This window comes from Anguilla anguilla, chromosome 5 (assembly GCF_013347855.1).
Source record: "Anguilla anguilla isolate fAngAng1 chromosome 5, fAngAng1.pri, whole genome shotgun sequence".
Lineage (NCBI taxonomy): Eukaryota > Metazoa > Chordata > Actinopteri > Anguilliformes > Anguillidae > Anguilla > Anguilla anguilla.
Genome location: NC_049205.1, coordinates 39,182,360 through 39,198,507, shown reverse-complemented (window position 1 = coordinate 39,198,507; position 16,148 = coordinate 39,182,360). Strand labels below are relative to the sequence as shown.

At 42.0% G+C, this 16,148-nt stretch overlaps 2 protein-coding genes across 2 annotated transcripts in view; one reads left to right on the top strand and one right to left on the bottom strand.

Moving 5' to 3' along the window:
- LOC118227733 (synaptotagmin-5-like) overlaps positions 1–3,262 on the bottom strand; it is a 25,643-nt gene extending 22,381 nt beyond the window's left edge. Inside the window, exons 1-2 of the mRNA XM_035418554.1 lie at positions 3,179–3,262; positions 1,282–1,391 (exon numbers count right to left, since the gene is read on the bottom strand). The gene's annotated coding sequence lies outside the window, so the exon portion shown is untranslated. The remainder of the gene's footprint in view (positions 1–1,281; positions 1,392–3,178) is intronic.
- The window catches only part of LOC118227730 (semaphorin-7A-like), a 17,285-nt gene extending 1,137 nt beyond the window's left edge, over positions 1–16,148 (top strand). Inside the window, exons 2-14 of the mRNA XM_035418548.1 lie at positions 5,330–5,472; positions 5,773–5,826; positions 5,931–6,029; positions 6,145–6,241; positions 6,410–6,514; positions 8,555–8,685; positions 10,690–10,868; positions 11,437–11,512; positions 11,780–11,981; positions 12,836–12,951; positions 13,464–13,615; positions 14,443–14,498; positions 15,109–16,148. Of these exons, the coding sequence (XP_035274439.1) occupies positions 5,330–5,472; positions 5,773–5,826; positions 5,931–6,029; positions 6,145–6,241; positions 6,410–6,514; positions 8,555–8,685; positions 10,690–10,868; positions 11,437–11,512; positions 11,780–11,981; positions 12,836–12,951; positions 13,464–13,615; positions 14,443–14,498; positions 15,109–15,575 (1,877 nt within the window). The 3' untranslated portion in view covers positions 15,576–16,148. The remainder of the gene's footprint in view (positions 1–5,329; positions 5,473–5,772; positions 5,827–5,930; positions 6,030–6,144; positions 6,242–6,409; positions 6,515–8,554; positions 8,686–10,689; positions 10,869–11,436; positions 11,513–11,779; positions 11,982–12,835; positions 12,952–13,463; positions 13,616–14,442; positions 14,499–15,108) is intronic.

Genomic DNA, 16,148 nt, shown 5'->3' with positions numbered 1-16,148 from the left:
ACGTATGATCACAAAAAACAGACCGGTGAGTTTTTCTTTGGTTATTAAATCACCTTGGATTTCTACATTGAAATCAATGGGCAGCAAGCGCTTTTGCCCTCAAGCATGCGCGGTAGAGGCTGTTTCCCGTTACTTCCTAGGCTTCGCCACCTGGCCCCTCCTAGCCTCCCCAGTTCCTAAGTACGCTTTATGGTTATTTTGAATAATATAGCGAGGGCCCGTTATTTTACCTGCCCTGTGGGCTATGCATGGCAAATTGTGGTCACTCACTCACTCACGGATGACCTTTGAGGGACGTTTTGTGGGACGCATGCGCAGGTGGTGCTTCGTTTAGTGGGATGCATGCACAGGTGGTGCCAGCTAAAATGTGTCTGTGGAAGTGAGTTGTGCCATGGGTCTGTACGGTTCCATTCTTGCTATTTTTTGATCCCATTTTTCTGCTGAAATGGCTGTAAAATTCCAAATCCCTTACAACACTGACAGCTGGAACGTTTTTATACGAACTTATGAATATAACCTATTAACCTATTAACATCTAAAACATTTCACAGTGAGTTTTTCTTCTGATAAAATGTGCAATGCCTTCAATGTGGATACATTTTTTATAATGACCCAACTGATTTTGGTGGTGCATTAAATGCAAGCAGACATTTTTTGCCTTTTTGTGGTTTTTGAGTAATTCAGTTCCACACAGAGTCTTCAATCGAGGTTGAGTTCTGTGCAGTTCTCTGAAAATCGGCAGTTTGCTCCGCAAGTTTTATACCTCCTAGACAGACAGAGAAGCTTACAGTTTTCGCAAAGAAATAAAGAAGAAAAATTGTTCTCTAAGTAAACAAATTCAACATAGGAGGTTACATATTTTGCAGCATGCCTGGACCAAATGTTAGGAAGCCGGGGAACTACGATAAGGCACTAAGCATATAGATATACACCCTAAATTTGTCATTTTTGTAATTATCCACAAAAGAAAAGACTGTTAAAAAAGTCTGTTAAATTAATCCACAATTTCCCTTGTTTTTGATCGTAAGATCAACTACTAGTTAAAGTCACTAAAATTCAGGTCAAGATATAGGGGCACATAATCTTCTGGAAACACTACCCACTCATCTGTGAATATTTTGTTAAAATATATTTGCTGTATTTGATTGGAACATAGTTAATACATAAGCATATAGTAAGATCTAACAAAGTAAATGATTAGTTATGTGTAATCATGCAGCATGAATACTGAATGAACACTCAGTGATCTCTTAGCTTTTAAAATAATGATTCAATGGTTACCAGTCAGTTGCTTTCAGAGTCCCGGGTAGCATGGAGTCATAGCCGGTTCCTTCCTGGTAGGATGGTAAGGGAGAGGATAACAGAAAGGTCTAGCTGACCAGTTTGGCTTCCTAGAAATGTATAAGAGACAGAGCGAAAGAAAACACACACACACACAATATTCCTGACTTCTTGTTGTCTTTGGGAGGTTCAGTGCCTGAAGCCTGAGAGGCCTTGCTGCAAGTCTTAGGAATTTAGGGGGGTACATACATCTTGGTAAATGGTAAATGGTAAATGATCTGCATTTATATAGCGCTTTACAATTGATGCCTCTCATTCACCAGAGCAGTTAGGGATTAGGCATCTTGCTCAGGGACCCTTCGACATGCCCAGGGCAGCAATTGAACCAGCAACCCTCCGACTGCCAGACAACCGCTCTTACCTCCTGAGCTATGTCTTGTTATAATAAAGAAAACTCTCCCATTCAGTACTTATTCAAGCGACAAGCCTTGAAACGTACATTATATATCTCATAAACACGTTTTCGACGTACAAAAATGCCAGTTACTCACACATACAAGACATACACCGTCTAACTTATTCATTCAGACTGCCAAAATCCAGGCCTGCCATTAAAAGTATTGATATCAAAATGACGCCAAGTTACGGTCTACAAACAATATAGGCTATCTTGCCTCACCGAAATTAAATAAGATGTATTTCAAAGCAATGCTACCCAATATTTCCTCAATTTTTTCAAGTCACTTGGCCCTGTGTGTATAAGCATGCAGTACATGGGCAGGCCAAACGTATGTGTGGATGGCTTTCTCACAGTCAAGATTGATTGAATAGGCGTCTATATGTCCAATTTGTATTGGTATGTATGTATTTCGCTGCCCAGCCTTTCTGTTGTGTGAATGATTGTATGTTTCTTGGTATGTCTGTTCGTAAATGTGAATGTAACATGCTGCGAGGGAAATGTCCCCATGGGGATAAAGAAGTTCTCTATGTATGGATGTACAATATGTATTTTACATACAGTATTTATTGTACGTGGCAAATATACAATCACTACTACACAAGTACATTTACTCAAATTCAGTTCAGAAGCAAGTATAGAAATATGGAGAAATATGCTTCCTGTAGTGACTCACCAGCAGTTTTCTACATGAATTTCAATGTGTTCCATGAGGCAATTCGAAATATTTTTGACACTTTGATCTGACACAAATGCATGACATTGTAAAATGGTAAGATTACAAAACACAGGGCCAAGTGACTTGAAAGAATTGAGGAAATATTGGGTAGTACAGTGAGGCAAGATAGCCTATATTGTTTGTAGTACCGTAACTTGGCGTCATTTTGATATCAATACTTTTAATGGCAGGCATGGATTTTGGCAGGCTGAATGAATAGACGGTGCACACTATGGGCACACTAGCTGGTTAAACTGGAAATGTTTCAGAGTAAAAAGGTATGGGTATTTTGCGTGTGTATGCAAGTTTTTGATTGGGTTGTGTAGGTGAAGATTTGGCTGGTGTCGATACAATGTCCAATGGGGAGACGTTGTTAGTGGGATAGGCGGCAGGAAAAATAAGAAGAAGAAGAAGGAGAAGAAGAAGGAGAAAACGCAAAATCCCCTTAGTTTGGGGCTTTATTGTGTGGACATGTGAAGTTGTTTGTGAATTCTGTCTGTTGAAATGGGGTGAGAATGTACAGAATTTAATGTTTTTAAGGGCTGAGTGTCTGTGGCTGTTGTGGTTATTTCTGTGGGGAACCCTGAAAAGTGCCAAACTCTGTGCTGTACGGGTATGGGGTATGCCCCCGCCAAGGCGTAACTTGGCGGGATGGCATACCTGCCATCCCAATTACTCAGCGACCACCTCTGGCTTAGGTTGTCTCTCTTTGGAGATCTTACCCGTCATTGGAGTGAGTCACAACACACACTCAGTCATCAACCATCTTCTGCGATCTGTGGTTTAGATCTCTATCATCATCTTCTAGGAACCATTGTGGTGTTTCTGGCCATTCCTGTGTAAGTATGAAACACATTGTCAAGAGTCCATGCACAATAACAGTGCTGATCCCTCCCAGCCCATTTTCCAACCACCTGAACAAATCCCACATCAGAAAAGGAGTTTGATGAATTCTCACTACCTCTTTCTGCAAAGTTATTAATCTCATCTCCATTGTTAGGAATGTAACTATAACATTGCATGTTAGTATTGTTCTCTGGTACAACAGAATAACTGTAATTGTTTCACACCCATGAGGTTCAACTAGCAGTTCACAGATTACTAGTTTAATGTCTGGGTTCGTGTCCGGGCAAAGTTCAACACTTGTTGTATAAGTGACATAGGAACACCAGTCTAGTGAGATGGGCATAATTTCCACTCCCCCTGCCACTCTGTGTGGTTGCAGAACAAAAACCCAACAGTCAGAAATGCTTAATTCCTCTGCGTATTTCTTAGTTATTTGGTGAAAATGATTCAGTTGATAATTCAGTTTATCTCTTTGATTATTGTCATGCAATCCACCTCTGTCTTGGGTACCGTTAATGCCATCGAGGCCTACAGTCGAGGCTAGTCAGCCGAGACCTCCTGAAAAGGATAGTATGACAATTCCCCATGTCAGCAGCAGAACTGGGTGAATTTTAGCTGGCCTATTTGGAACTGCAGACATGTTTTAAACCGAGGCAGACTATTTGCTCGCAATGCCTGGTTGTACTCCTGCTCTAAACAGTACTAGTGTGCCAACAAGCTCAGGTCCGTCAATTCCCTGTATCTGTACAACCCAAAAATGATTGTAGTCACTGTCATCACCAGAGTCACTGTCACTATGTGGTGATAAAGGCATTCTTCTTCAGCATGGTCTGTATTAAAATAAAGAGGTTAAAACCACATAATATCAGTCAAAAACAGAATTTAAAACGGTCAAACACAACATATTTCAAAGGATTTTTTAAAATCCATCTTCTTGGTCCTGATATCTGCAGAGAGACCTAAACTTTTCAGTTAAACTCATACAATAATTAGTTAAAGCATCTCCAACTCAGTTCTTCACCACATGTTCATAGGGACACCTATGAATAAGAAGGGGAAAGGCTAGAGGGTTCTGGCTCAGCTCGCATTGTCAGCAGAGTGGCCAGCAGAACAGTTACTCAATTACTGTTAAAACAGAGGAAAGACGTTCTGTTTCTTCCTAGTAAACCTGTTACAAAGAAAAACGTTGTGCGCATTTGTTTCGTTATATAGCAGCAACTTAATCCACTTTTCCATTCCTCACTGCGATCTGAGTGACACACTTTCACTTTATTGCAAAACAAACCAAAAACTATTTGGAAGTTATAATAATACTTATCATGCTTTGCCTGAGGTACCGCTGACCCTTGCCAGATCCGAACAAAATAAGCATAACATAAAGCACTCTATCTCATTTCCTTCTATTAATGGTTGTTGAGAAGCACTCCACTCCATCGAGATATACAAGAACCACTCCACTCCCACTATAGCTGCCAACAGTCAACTGCCGATTGTCATACAGTACTGGTTCTCCCCACTGCGCTATGGTTCTTCCGGCAAAAAAAGAAGACATTGCTCACATGCGCATGATGTCTGGGGAAACACAATCATTTTTTGATATTTTTTGTATAGGAGTTTAAACTACCAATTTTGAGTGATTGTATTTCAGCAAGCTACATTTCTCTTTATGGTAGCTTGGCTGTAGTTCAGCTGTAGTTGGCTGTCTTTCAGTGTGAAGTAATTGGTAGTTTGTCCAACCACATTTTTAGGGTAGTTTACTTGTGAAAAAGCTACCCTTGCAGCCTCAATGCTCTCTGCTGAATTAGAGTTTTGGAAGCTAGTGGCCGTTGTATTTATCAGCTTCTTGCAGCAAGTTATCAGTGGTAACATTTTTTTTTTTTAAACTCAACTCCGGCTTCTGTAAAAATATGCGATATCATGTAGGGCTGAAATGTTGTGGCTATATTTGGCTATAGGCTGAAAACAGGAGATCAAAATAAATATAAATGAATAATGAATCTTACCATTTTAACATGCTCTGTCCCTAGATGTCCCCATCAAGAGGTACCCTTTGTCTGGTAATAACAGTCGTATAGAACTTCTTCTGGGTCCTCATAACAACAGTATCTTTGTTGGGGGCCATGGAAGACTTTGGTACATTGACTTCAACAGACCCGATTCATCTAATGAGGTAGGCTTTTTATATTGCTTTGATTCAACCTTGGACATGTGACCTGGGGAATATGAAATGCACAGGTCACGCATAAGTTCTGTGTGCACTAAGACACATGCACTGAGTGCTGAGTTTTTTGTTCACTCTGAGGTCCATTCTCCATAGCAACACACTTGGATCAATTGTTTGAATTAAGAAAATGAAGGTGATGTTCAAGGTACTCAGTATGTCTGTCGCACATCATGGAATCAGAAATAATTCCGAAATTATGCAGACAATTTTTCTAACAATTTTTTCTCTTGCCATATTGTACTGCAGGTTACCTTTCCTGTGTTGGAAAGGAAAACAGATAATTCAAAGCCAACAACCCCTGTAAGTGTTTGAAAAATAAATACTCTGGAAAATTGGGTAAACACCAGAGTGGGTATCGTTACAAGATCCATGGTTGGTTAATTGTCTGTTTCATATGATTTCAGTCTAACTATGAATATAATATTACCACGCTACACAGTGCCAATGCCACTTCGCTGTTTGTGTGTGGATCCAATGGAAAAGAGCCGAAGTGTTGCTTCATGGTCAGTTACACCATATTCATTTTTCATTCTTTGGCTCTGGTGAATTTTGACGTTTGCTGCTGTGCTCATAGAAACCGTGCCCGATCTTTCGCTAATATTGCTATTTTCAACTCAGTCTACAGAGGGGCTTAAGATGAATTGCACTGAGGGCATTAGAGCTCGAGGAATCGCCCCGTTAAATGTGACTGAGCGGGCACCCTCCCTCTATCTTGGTGAGTCAGTTACTTAAGAAAGGAGTGTCAACCTGCTCTTTCACAGCTCATTTAAATGGATGGAGATTCTTGATTTCACCCTTTGGAACTGAATGACAAAGATCTACCACCAGTCTATGTGTGAGCATGGCTTGTGTTGTAACCAGTGTCTGTTTCTTTGTCTGTCAGAGGGTGATGTGTACGCTGCTGTGAATACAGACGTGAAGGACAATTTGGTGGCACTGCGCAGGATTGGGCCAAAGGCCGATATCTGGCCAGATATCGACAAGAATGGTAAAAGGAATTGCTTTAATAAGTGGTTGTAAGAACCAAAAACATAAAAGTGTAGGGAGCTGAACAGGAGATTTTGTCTTTGGAATCATGAGTCAGTTTCTTCTGCAAGGACGTAACCGGAGCTTGCTTGATGGATGAGGCGAAACAGCCTATAGACAGGATGGGTTATCCAGAGAGGAAGTAAACAGAAGGATGTCATGAGTGATGGACTGGAGGAGAGATGAGTGGAAAAGGGTGGGAGAGGAAAAGGGAACGGCTTTAGAATATAATGAGGGGGCAGGGAGATTTAGCCATCTTGAGGGGCTGGTGGATGTCACAGACTCTCTCCTCAAAGCAGAAGACAAAGTCTTCCGCAGTGAGGGAATGTGGAGGTTGACAATGGGGGGTTTGCTTCTTGCGAGAGTTACAAAAGAAGTTTGGAAATTTTATTTTATAAAATTTTCCTTTAACAGAGGTCACCGCTAACAGAAATGCATTCGGCAGGGAGTAGTTCCTGGACAGGGCAGCAGTGGCCCTGGATGTGTGCAGTTTCCTTTCTGTTGTTTGTAGTTTGGTCCTCTGTTTGAAGGGCATGAGACAGCCATGTACTGGGGAGGATGGTCAGATAGGTCTGGAAACAAGAGAGGATAAGGAGCCAAAGTCTGAAGAGAGAGAAGAAAGTGAGAATGTGATACAGCATCAGTAGAGACTAGAGATGAGAGAAATATTTGAGTGGTTTTGGAGATAACAGAAGACAGCGGCAGTAGAGCTGGGTGGTTTTGAGAAGAGAGGGAGGGAGAAAGATACTGAGTGGCAGTCAGACTGATGGAGAGTGGTCAATGTGAGATGGTTGGAGGAACAGTTCCTCATAATGGGCAGGTCCAGAAGGTTGCCAGCTTTGTGTGTAGATGGTGAGTGCAGAACAGTGAGGTCCAATTGAGTGGAGCAGTGGAAAGAAGGTAGCAGACTGGACCATTTCAAGGTGCATATCCCACCAGATCATTGGGGTGTCTTCTTCAATGAAAGAGGTGAGCAGGGTATTGAGCTCATAAAATAAACTTCCTGGAGGTCCTGGTAGACAATACAAGATCACAGTGAACAATTTTGTGTGATAAGTGATAGTTATGGCTTTATATTCTAATGAAAAAAATAGAAAGATGAAAGAGAAGAAAAACATTTCCAGTAGGGGTAACCAATAAAACAATTCCACCACCTCAGCCAGTGGGTTGAGTAGAGGGGCTGTAGGAGGAGGCTGCAGGGATTGCAGCGTTGTCCGGGGGGAAGGGCAAGGAAGGGGAGAGAGAGGAGAGTGGAATAGGCTGAGATGAAGTCTACCCTCTGGGCAGTGGACTGGCTGTTCCGTGCGATCATGACACAGTCATGGGGAGACTGCAGAGGGTTGAGAAAGTTGGCAGTGCAGCGGGGGCCAATGAGGGTGGGACGTGAATGGGGAGAGAACACTCAGTATTAGCGATCGCATAAGTTTGTAAGGGTGCGGTGCAGTTGACCTTCCTCGTAGGCCTTTGGCAGTTAGATTCCCTTGCTTTAGCGTAAGTATTTCTGTTGGACAGAAGCCGCCACTACGACTGCCGTTACACCTTAAAACAGAGACTAAATAGGAAACAAATACAATCACTATCGTTGTATCATTGCTTCCACTATCATTGGAAGCAGCAAAAGAATAGGCTACTCCATGTGACAATCCAGCACCCTACTAAATAGTACTTGAATGATGGACAATGATTCAACACACAAACTTCAAGCTGAGACTTTAAACCCATTCCTGTTAGTAATGTACACCTGTAGTCTATGGACATTTCTTCAAAGTGCCTGAACTATGTGCTCCACGCAGGAGCAAAAACAGTGCTACATCTAAACTGTTTTTTTTAAGTTGTTTTGCTTTATGGCTGTATGCTCGGTGGGTGCTGCACATGGGTGGTGGTTAAAATGAGCTTCCAGCATCACTGAAAGCACTTTGAGACCATATCAGTTTTAAACTTATTGGTACGTCATCTGAGACTGCTGTAGGGTGATTTGTCTTCCCTGGGCCATGTCATTCAGAACAGAGGTATGTGAGCATGGCGTTCAGTGGGCCCAGAAAGGATCAGCTGCAGGACAGGGTCTACACTTTCCTGATGCAGAAGAGTTTGGAAGCTAGCTCCTGGACCACGTGGGTCACCCAGGTCTGCAAGGTAAACGCCCCTCTCACCTCACCAACCTCAACGTTCCAAACCATGGGTCTGGACCCACTGGTGGGTCATGGGATGGGTTGAGGTACATATAAAAAATAAGAAAATAATACTATAAATGGTATTACTGTGAATAATACAATTTTCATTCACACCACTGAAATCAAGCTTTTTTTTGCCTGTTCTGTAGTTGTAGTTGTTAAAGTATATGCAGCGTACATGCAGTGGCTTGACATGCTAGAAAACACATTTACTGAAATGTGTCCAGAAAATCGAACAAGCAAATTTTGCTTTGGTAGTCTACAAACAGAGTAAAAGCAGATATTAAGGAACAGCGCAAACCTCACGTTTCTTATACCAGTCTGAGCCCACTCTCAGTCTGGGCTTCTGCTAACTCAACTGCTTTGGAAATGAAGGGCAAGGGAGTCAAATGGTCCCCAAGACTGTGAATGTCTTCAGCTCCTGCCTGGAACTCCCCAGACCAGCTGTTCCCAAACTGTAGGTTGGGACCCATTTGTGGTCCAAAACTGGGTCATATTTTTCTTTTTTTACCAATTGGGTGCCCATGGCTGTGTACCCATAATTAGGTCATGCCATCTGAGTGATATTATATGCCTACGTCCTGTTGATGTTCACGCTGGCCAGAAATATGACACCAATTTCAGTGTTGTGCAAGTTCACACTTCACAAAAGCAAGCTCAAAGTTCAGTTCACACAGATTAAAATGAACTAGTTCACGTTCATAGTTCACAATTTTGAATTTTGAACTAAGTTCACAGTCCCAAAAATGAACTAGTTCACGTTCATTTCTTCCGTTTTTTAAATTCTATTCTATTCTTTTTCAGTAAAACCTCCTCCTGCCCATCCACCCCAAGCCCCCAATCATTGCCACTGCCCACTTCCCAAACTAAATGAATTACTGCATACTAGCCTACTATAGAATCAAGATTACTTTTAAAAGCCAAGAAAAAACAATGTGAGTATATGTTTTACCACTTAAAAAATATGTCATATTATGCAGAAAGTGAAAAAAGAGGTGCAGTAAAGGTATACTGTAGATGCAATGGAAATTTTATTTAGCCTGCATGAACCAAATTATGCAGAAGTTCAAAAACATAAAAAAAATATTCATATGCTTCCAAGCGAGCTGGTACAGGCTCCACCCATGGCTTCATTACAGTCGCTAGATGAAAGATGTGCTATGGTCCATCCCGTGGGACTTCTGCTGTTTATTGACGGTGCAACAGAAATTTTCGCTGCCGTTGATCGTATCGTTCGACTAACCAGCTACCGTTGAAAAGCAAATTTTATAGGTTAGTGCTTATGCTAGCTATATCATATAAACCTCATACGGGGATCCGTAAAGGCTAACAACACACTAGCACTTACTTCTTGTTAGTTTTATCAGCACTGCTGTGAAGTGGAAGGTGGACAAACTATGTTTTCTATGAGAAATGTTATGTCTGTGCTGCTTACGGCACCCGACTAGGATTTACGGCAACCGGCATGCCAGCATGGCTAGTGAAACCGGCTCTAATTTTAGCAACGCAGCTATAAGTGCTGCTGAAGCCAGTTCATATGAATATTTGAAACAATTTTATGAACAAATGTATATATGTCTATGGTAAGCAGTACGTGAGCGTCGTTAACTCTCGCCAGAGTTAACGACGCTCACGTTCACTAGTTGCCAAAGATACGTTCAGTTCACGTTCACCAGAAATATGAGCACGTTCGATGAACACCGCTCTTTTAGTGCATTCATGCACAACACTGACCGATTTCATGCACTGCACTACAACGCAATAAATACAATACATACAGTCATCATACAGTTGTTTTGGAATTTGATTAAATGTTCAATATTACCATATTTGAACATTTGTCTGTATTTTAATTACAAGTGGGTCAAATAAAATGTATTTGTTCATTTTAGTCCTGAACTTCAGACTTCTACGACTGGACTGTGCCAAACGGTGTGGACTGACTTTCTGTTTCCTTCGTTGCTAGGCGGACTTGGGCGGGTCAAAGATGTTCCTGCAGAAGGCCTGGACTTCCCGGTTGAGCGCCCGGCTGTTATGTGGAATCCATGACAGGATGCTTTTCTTCGACCAGCTTGTGGATGTGACTGTCTCGCAGGAGGCCAATTGGGAGGAGAGGAGGGTGTATGGACTCTTTAAGAACAGCTGGTATGAGATCACTACACCTGCCCTTCAGTTGTTTTCTTTCTGTTCTTAGGAAATGTAAAAATAATACTTGGTGTAAATATATACCAGAGGTCAGCAATTGCAACAATCACTATGACTTATAAAAGCAGGATATAAAACCACAGTTGTCAGTGGGTATTTAATAGGTGAAACTGGAAATGTAGCTAGATGACAACACAAGGAAGGACAGGTGAATGAATTAAGCATAGTTATAATGGTTTGGTAGCTTTAAAAGTTTGGGGGTAAGAACATGTAAAACATTCAAATTCCTCTTTATGAAACAGGTGTTTATATTACCAGTAAACAAAATGTCTGTTTACGCAACTGATATTCAGACACAGATGGGTTTCTGTGCAAGGTCGCTCCTCATCCCTCACTGTGACAAGCATTGTGAAGAGGGAGCAGCTGACCGGTGTGTGCTTGTGCGCCAGTGTATTCTTCTGATATTTTGCTGGTAGATCATCAGGAAGACCATGCCCTCACAATGCACATCCCAGTCTTGTGTCCCCGCCAAATGTACACTTACACGTGTATTTGTGTGTGTCTGCAGGGATATGACAGCAGTGTGTGTATATACAATGGCCGACATTGATAACGTCTTCAAATCTTCTGACGTCAAAGGGGAGGTATGAACATGCTTTTGAGTCTTTTTTTTTTTTTTTACTGCAGTTATGATGCTGCTCTCAAGACTGGGTGTTTACATGTTGTTCATATGTATGTGATGGAGGTCTCATCCACAGATTATGTATTTAGTATGAAATACTGCCTGGTCTTAAATTGACATTGAATGGAACAAATGGTCCTGATGGTTTTCAGGTGAAAATGTGTGTGAAAAAGGTTTCCTGGATTGACTGTTTGAGCATGTGACATGTCTCTCTGTGTAACTTCACCAGTGTGTTGAGGACAGTACAAAACTGGGGCCTGATGTCTTGAGGAAAATAAAGGACAACCCAAACGTGAAGAATTCGGTGTTGCCTGTGAAAGGCGGTGGCCCCCTCATGGTCAGTCGCTATGACTACCGGCATATCCGAGTGGACAGAGTGCAAGGCGGTGGTCATGGCCGGATATATTACAACGTACTCTTTCTCTCTCTGGGTTAGTATCTCAGTCGGTGTCTTTGTCTGTTGCAGCCATTTTTCCATTACGTTCTTGAAAATAATGAAATAACGAAATCTTGAAAAAGCCTCCTTTTTTCACCCAAGTCGAAGGCAAATCATACATTTAAAAGGCTACGACAGTACTGCAGTCCTGTGGTCTACTTGAGATTCAGGTGCAATTTTGGGAGTTATTTGTCACCCTCACCAGATAGCATCTTAAATGACTTGGGTAACTGTTGAATTGAAACAAACAGAAAATTATAATTGTACATGCTTCCCCACATCTTTCACACGCACTGTATTCTTGAGTGCTTTACCAACAAGCTGAAGACAAGCAGTAGTTTAATTAGCATAAGCAGCAGCACCACTTTGAGGTGAAGACTATTTGCTAATAAGTAAATACCATCTCATAAAAAACACGTTTTCAACGTACAAAAATGCCAAGTTACTCACACATACAAGACATACACCATCTATAACTCATTCATTCAGACTGCCAAAATCCAGGCCTGCCGTTAAAAGTATTGATATCAAAATGACGCCAAGTTACGGTACTACAAACAATATAGGCTATCTTGCCTCACCGAAATTAAATAAGATGTATTCCAAAGCAATGCTACCCAATATTTCCTCAATTCTTTCAGGGTCAACTTGCTCAGTGAGGATGTAGAGAGTTCCTCTTGCAGCAAAATTGTTTCCTATTTTGCACACTATTTCCATGTAACTATAGACTCAAGTGTCACAATTGTCTCATCAGCTGTCTGTGTGTGGTGTGTGTGCATGTTTGTCTGAATGTGCATGCTTATGTTTGCATGTGCGTGTGTGTGCGCATGCTTGTGTTCATTGGGACAGAGAGTGGCAGTGTGCACAAGGTTCTGGAGCATGCTGGAGAGCCCTTCATCATCGCTGAGCTGCATCCATTTTCGAGCAGGCACTACATCCAGAACATGCTGCTGCAGCCCTTCACAGTATGTCCCTGGTTACCAAAGAAAGCCACATCTCTTCCTCTGTACAGGAGTATGGTACACTGACGCAGCAGGCCAGTTGGGGTTCTAAAACCCACATGTATGCTGAGTTTACACACAGTCTTAACTGAAATTATTGAAACTAGCAAAATATTAGTCTTTATTAGACATAAATATGTAAGGAAGCATTGAATGTCAGATGAGTGATGCTTCCTTTTTCGGTAATGAGCTGTATGGAAGTGAAATAACTGAACTCATGAAAGCTGAAACTGGACACCTTGAAACTAATCCATTGGTGGCTTACAAACAAAACAAAGGGCAAAGGGCAAGTCAGACTTGTGTACAGTGTTAAAACCAACATTATATGGAAGAGCTTAAACATTTGTTCTCAACATGAATTGATCTTGATGTAAATTGGAGCAAAAACTAGGTTGGCTCCTGGCTTATCATCACCATCACCATCATCATTGTTGTGGTGACCATCATGGATTAAAATCTTTCTTATTACCCTACAGAAGAGACTGTATGTGAGTTCCAGCAGTGAGGTGGTGGAGGTGGATCTGAATGGGTGCCAGAGGTACGGCGGGCAGTGCGAGGATTGTGTCCTGGCCAGAGACCCCTACTGCAGCTGGAATGGCACTCACTGCGCAGCAACTGCCGAGTCTAGGTACTTCACGACTTCACGTTCTGCCCCCCCCCCTTCACCATTGAGTCCTGGTACTTCCCCTTCTGCCAGGTACTTCCCCTTTCACCAGGGGGGGGCAGAAGGTGTGGAGCTTTTTTTACAACTTTATTTACGTAGCTTTCCCACTACAGCAATTTGTTACCCCGCCCCCAGAAAGGATCGAGAAAAAGTAATATTCAAAACATCAGCCGCAAACAAGCTCATCTCAAGCTGCTTTCACATACATGACGGTGACTTTGGTTTATTCCATTGGGGTCGTACTCAATACTAGATAGGTGTACCTAATAAAGCAGCCAGATTGTAGAAGGGCTCGGAAACATAAAGCCTTTGTCTTTGAAATGAGACGTTTATTGTCTACTGAATGTACACCCTGAAATATGAGCGTTTAAGCAATACAACTGAAAAAAAGTTAATCTGCATTCATTGTGACATACCATGCATACCTGTATAAGGTCTATTAAAACATAAGCAGATCTTTTCTAAAATGTAAAAAATAGAACTGAAAAAAACCCAAACAATCCTGGCAAACTGCAGCAAAACTAAATCTTTCTTTAAAAAATAAGTTGTGCCTCATGCTGTGGGTATGTAGTGAAAATAAACAGAGTTCAGAAGCTGAGCTCTCAACCATGGAGTTAGCTTAGACCACCAAGCGTATGACTTCCTTTTAACCAACACCTCCACACGCCTACATAGTGAGAGAAGTGTCACCTTTATTTCCGCACCTTTCATCAGACACCCAAACCTCACCTCAGTCCTCCTACACACCTTAATCAGTGCAAGCTGACCAGTTGTGTTTTTTTAACAAACAGAAATCCAATTCAGGATGTGGAGCATGGAGATGTTTCTGTGTGCAGACAAGGCAAAGGTAAGAAGGCTTTCTCATACGTTTGCAGGTTTATTTTTCCATTTCAGGAAGTGTAGAGTCTGTGACCCTTGGTATGACTGGGTAACTTCACTAAAAAAATTCAAAATGATTAGGTTGTCCCTCACCCTCATTCAGACTGGAAATGGTGTTTATTAACGTCATTTGAATGTAAGGCAAGAAACAATGTCACACTTCAGACAGTAGGTTAAATTACCCCATGAGTCGACATATATTTTTTTAGCACATACTCCAGTCCAGGGTCAGTTTCATAATTATATATATTTTCTTGTGACCAGTGTTGCCCCACTTGTGAGAACAGAAAGAATTAAATAGCAAAGTCAAAGATAGCAAAGGCAAAGATGCCAAAGGTTGAAAACCACGTGGATTAACCATGTGTGTTTCTTTTTAGTCACAGGCTGCGAAAACATCAGTTAATAAATATTTAAATTTGTGATTCACGCTGTGAAAGTAGCCAGGTGCTTGTCTATTCCAGACCTCTGCAATAGAAAACTGCCAGCGGCATTGCTAATGATGAAAAAGCTTGGCTACAAGCCTCATAAATTGGGTTTGGCCTTTTTTCTTAACATCCGGTCTCCCCATGTTCTTTCAGATATTTCCAAAAGGTCCTTGGAAAGTGACGCTGAGATTGTCCCACTGGCGTCAAAGTGCTTCCTGAGATGCCCCATGTTCTCCAGCCACGCCCAGTACCACTGGCTCCACAACAACGTGTCGAGGGAGTGCCAGGTGGCGGAGGGCTCCTGCCTGCTGCTCATCGACCGCATGATGCCCGATCTGGGCGGCTGCTACGAGTGCGTGTCCGTGGAGCGGGGCTACAGGAAGACGCTCGCCCGTCACCAGCTGCGGACGGAGAGCAGGGCCCCAGGCCCCACCCCATATCTCCTGGCCCTGGTGTGCCTCCTGCCGTGCCTCCTGCTGTTACTGCTGCTGGTCTGGTGGGCGCGATCCCCGTTCTTCTTCCGCTGCGGCACATCCCAGGCTCCAGTCAGCATCACTGAGGAACCTGCACATCTTCCAGTCCCAGTGCAGTCAGCACGGGTCAGCAGTCCGGGACTTTGAATAGATAGATAGATAGATAGATAGATAGATAGAAACTTTATTGATCCCGTAGGGAAGTTCCCTTAGGGAAATTCAGGTTTCCAGTGAGTACAGCACCATAAGTTAAAAAGTTAACAAGTTAAACATCACACATCAAACATAGAGATAGTAACGATATATACATAAAATAAAAGAAAAAAGAAAATAAATAAATAATAAAGTAGCAGCGATTATATAAAATAGCAGCGGTTGTGTCAGTTTAATTAAATAGGTAGTAAACAATAAATAATGAGACTGTTCAGTGTGATGATGTTCAGGTGATCAGGCCTAACTCTACTTCCTCAGACCTCAGACCTAACCTATCCTCCCCCACCCCCTCCTCTCCCTCCAACTTTGGAGTTGTACAGTCTGATGGCACGGGGAACAAAGGAATTTTTCAGTCTGTTCGTGTTGATCCTCGGGAGCAGCAGCAGAATGTAAACTTTGAGTCAAAGTTTGAATGTAATCCAGTCTATAGGAAAAGCTTGATTTGAAAATTAGTTTATTCAGTCTAACACACACACACACACACCTGTAAAACATTCAGTCTATACA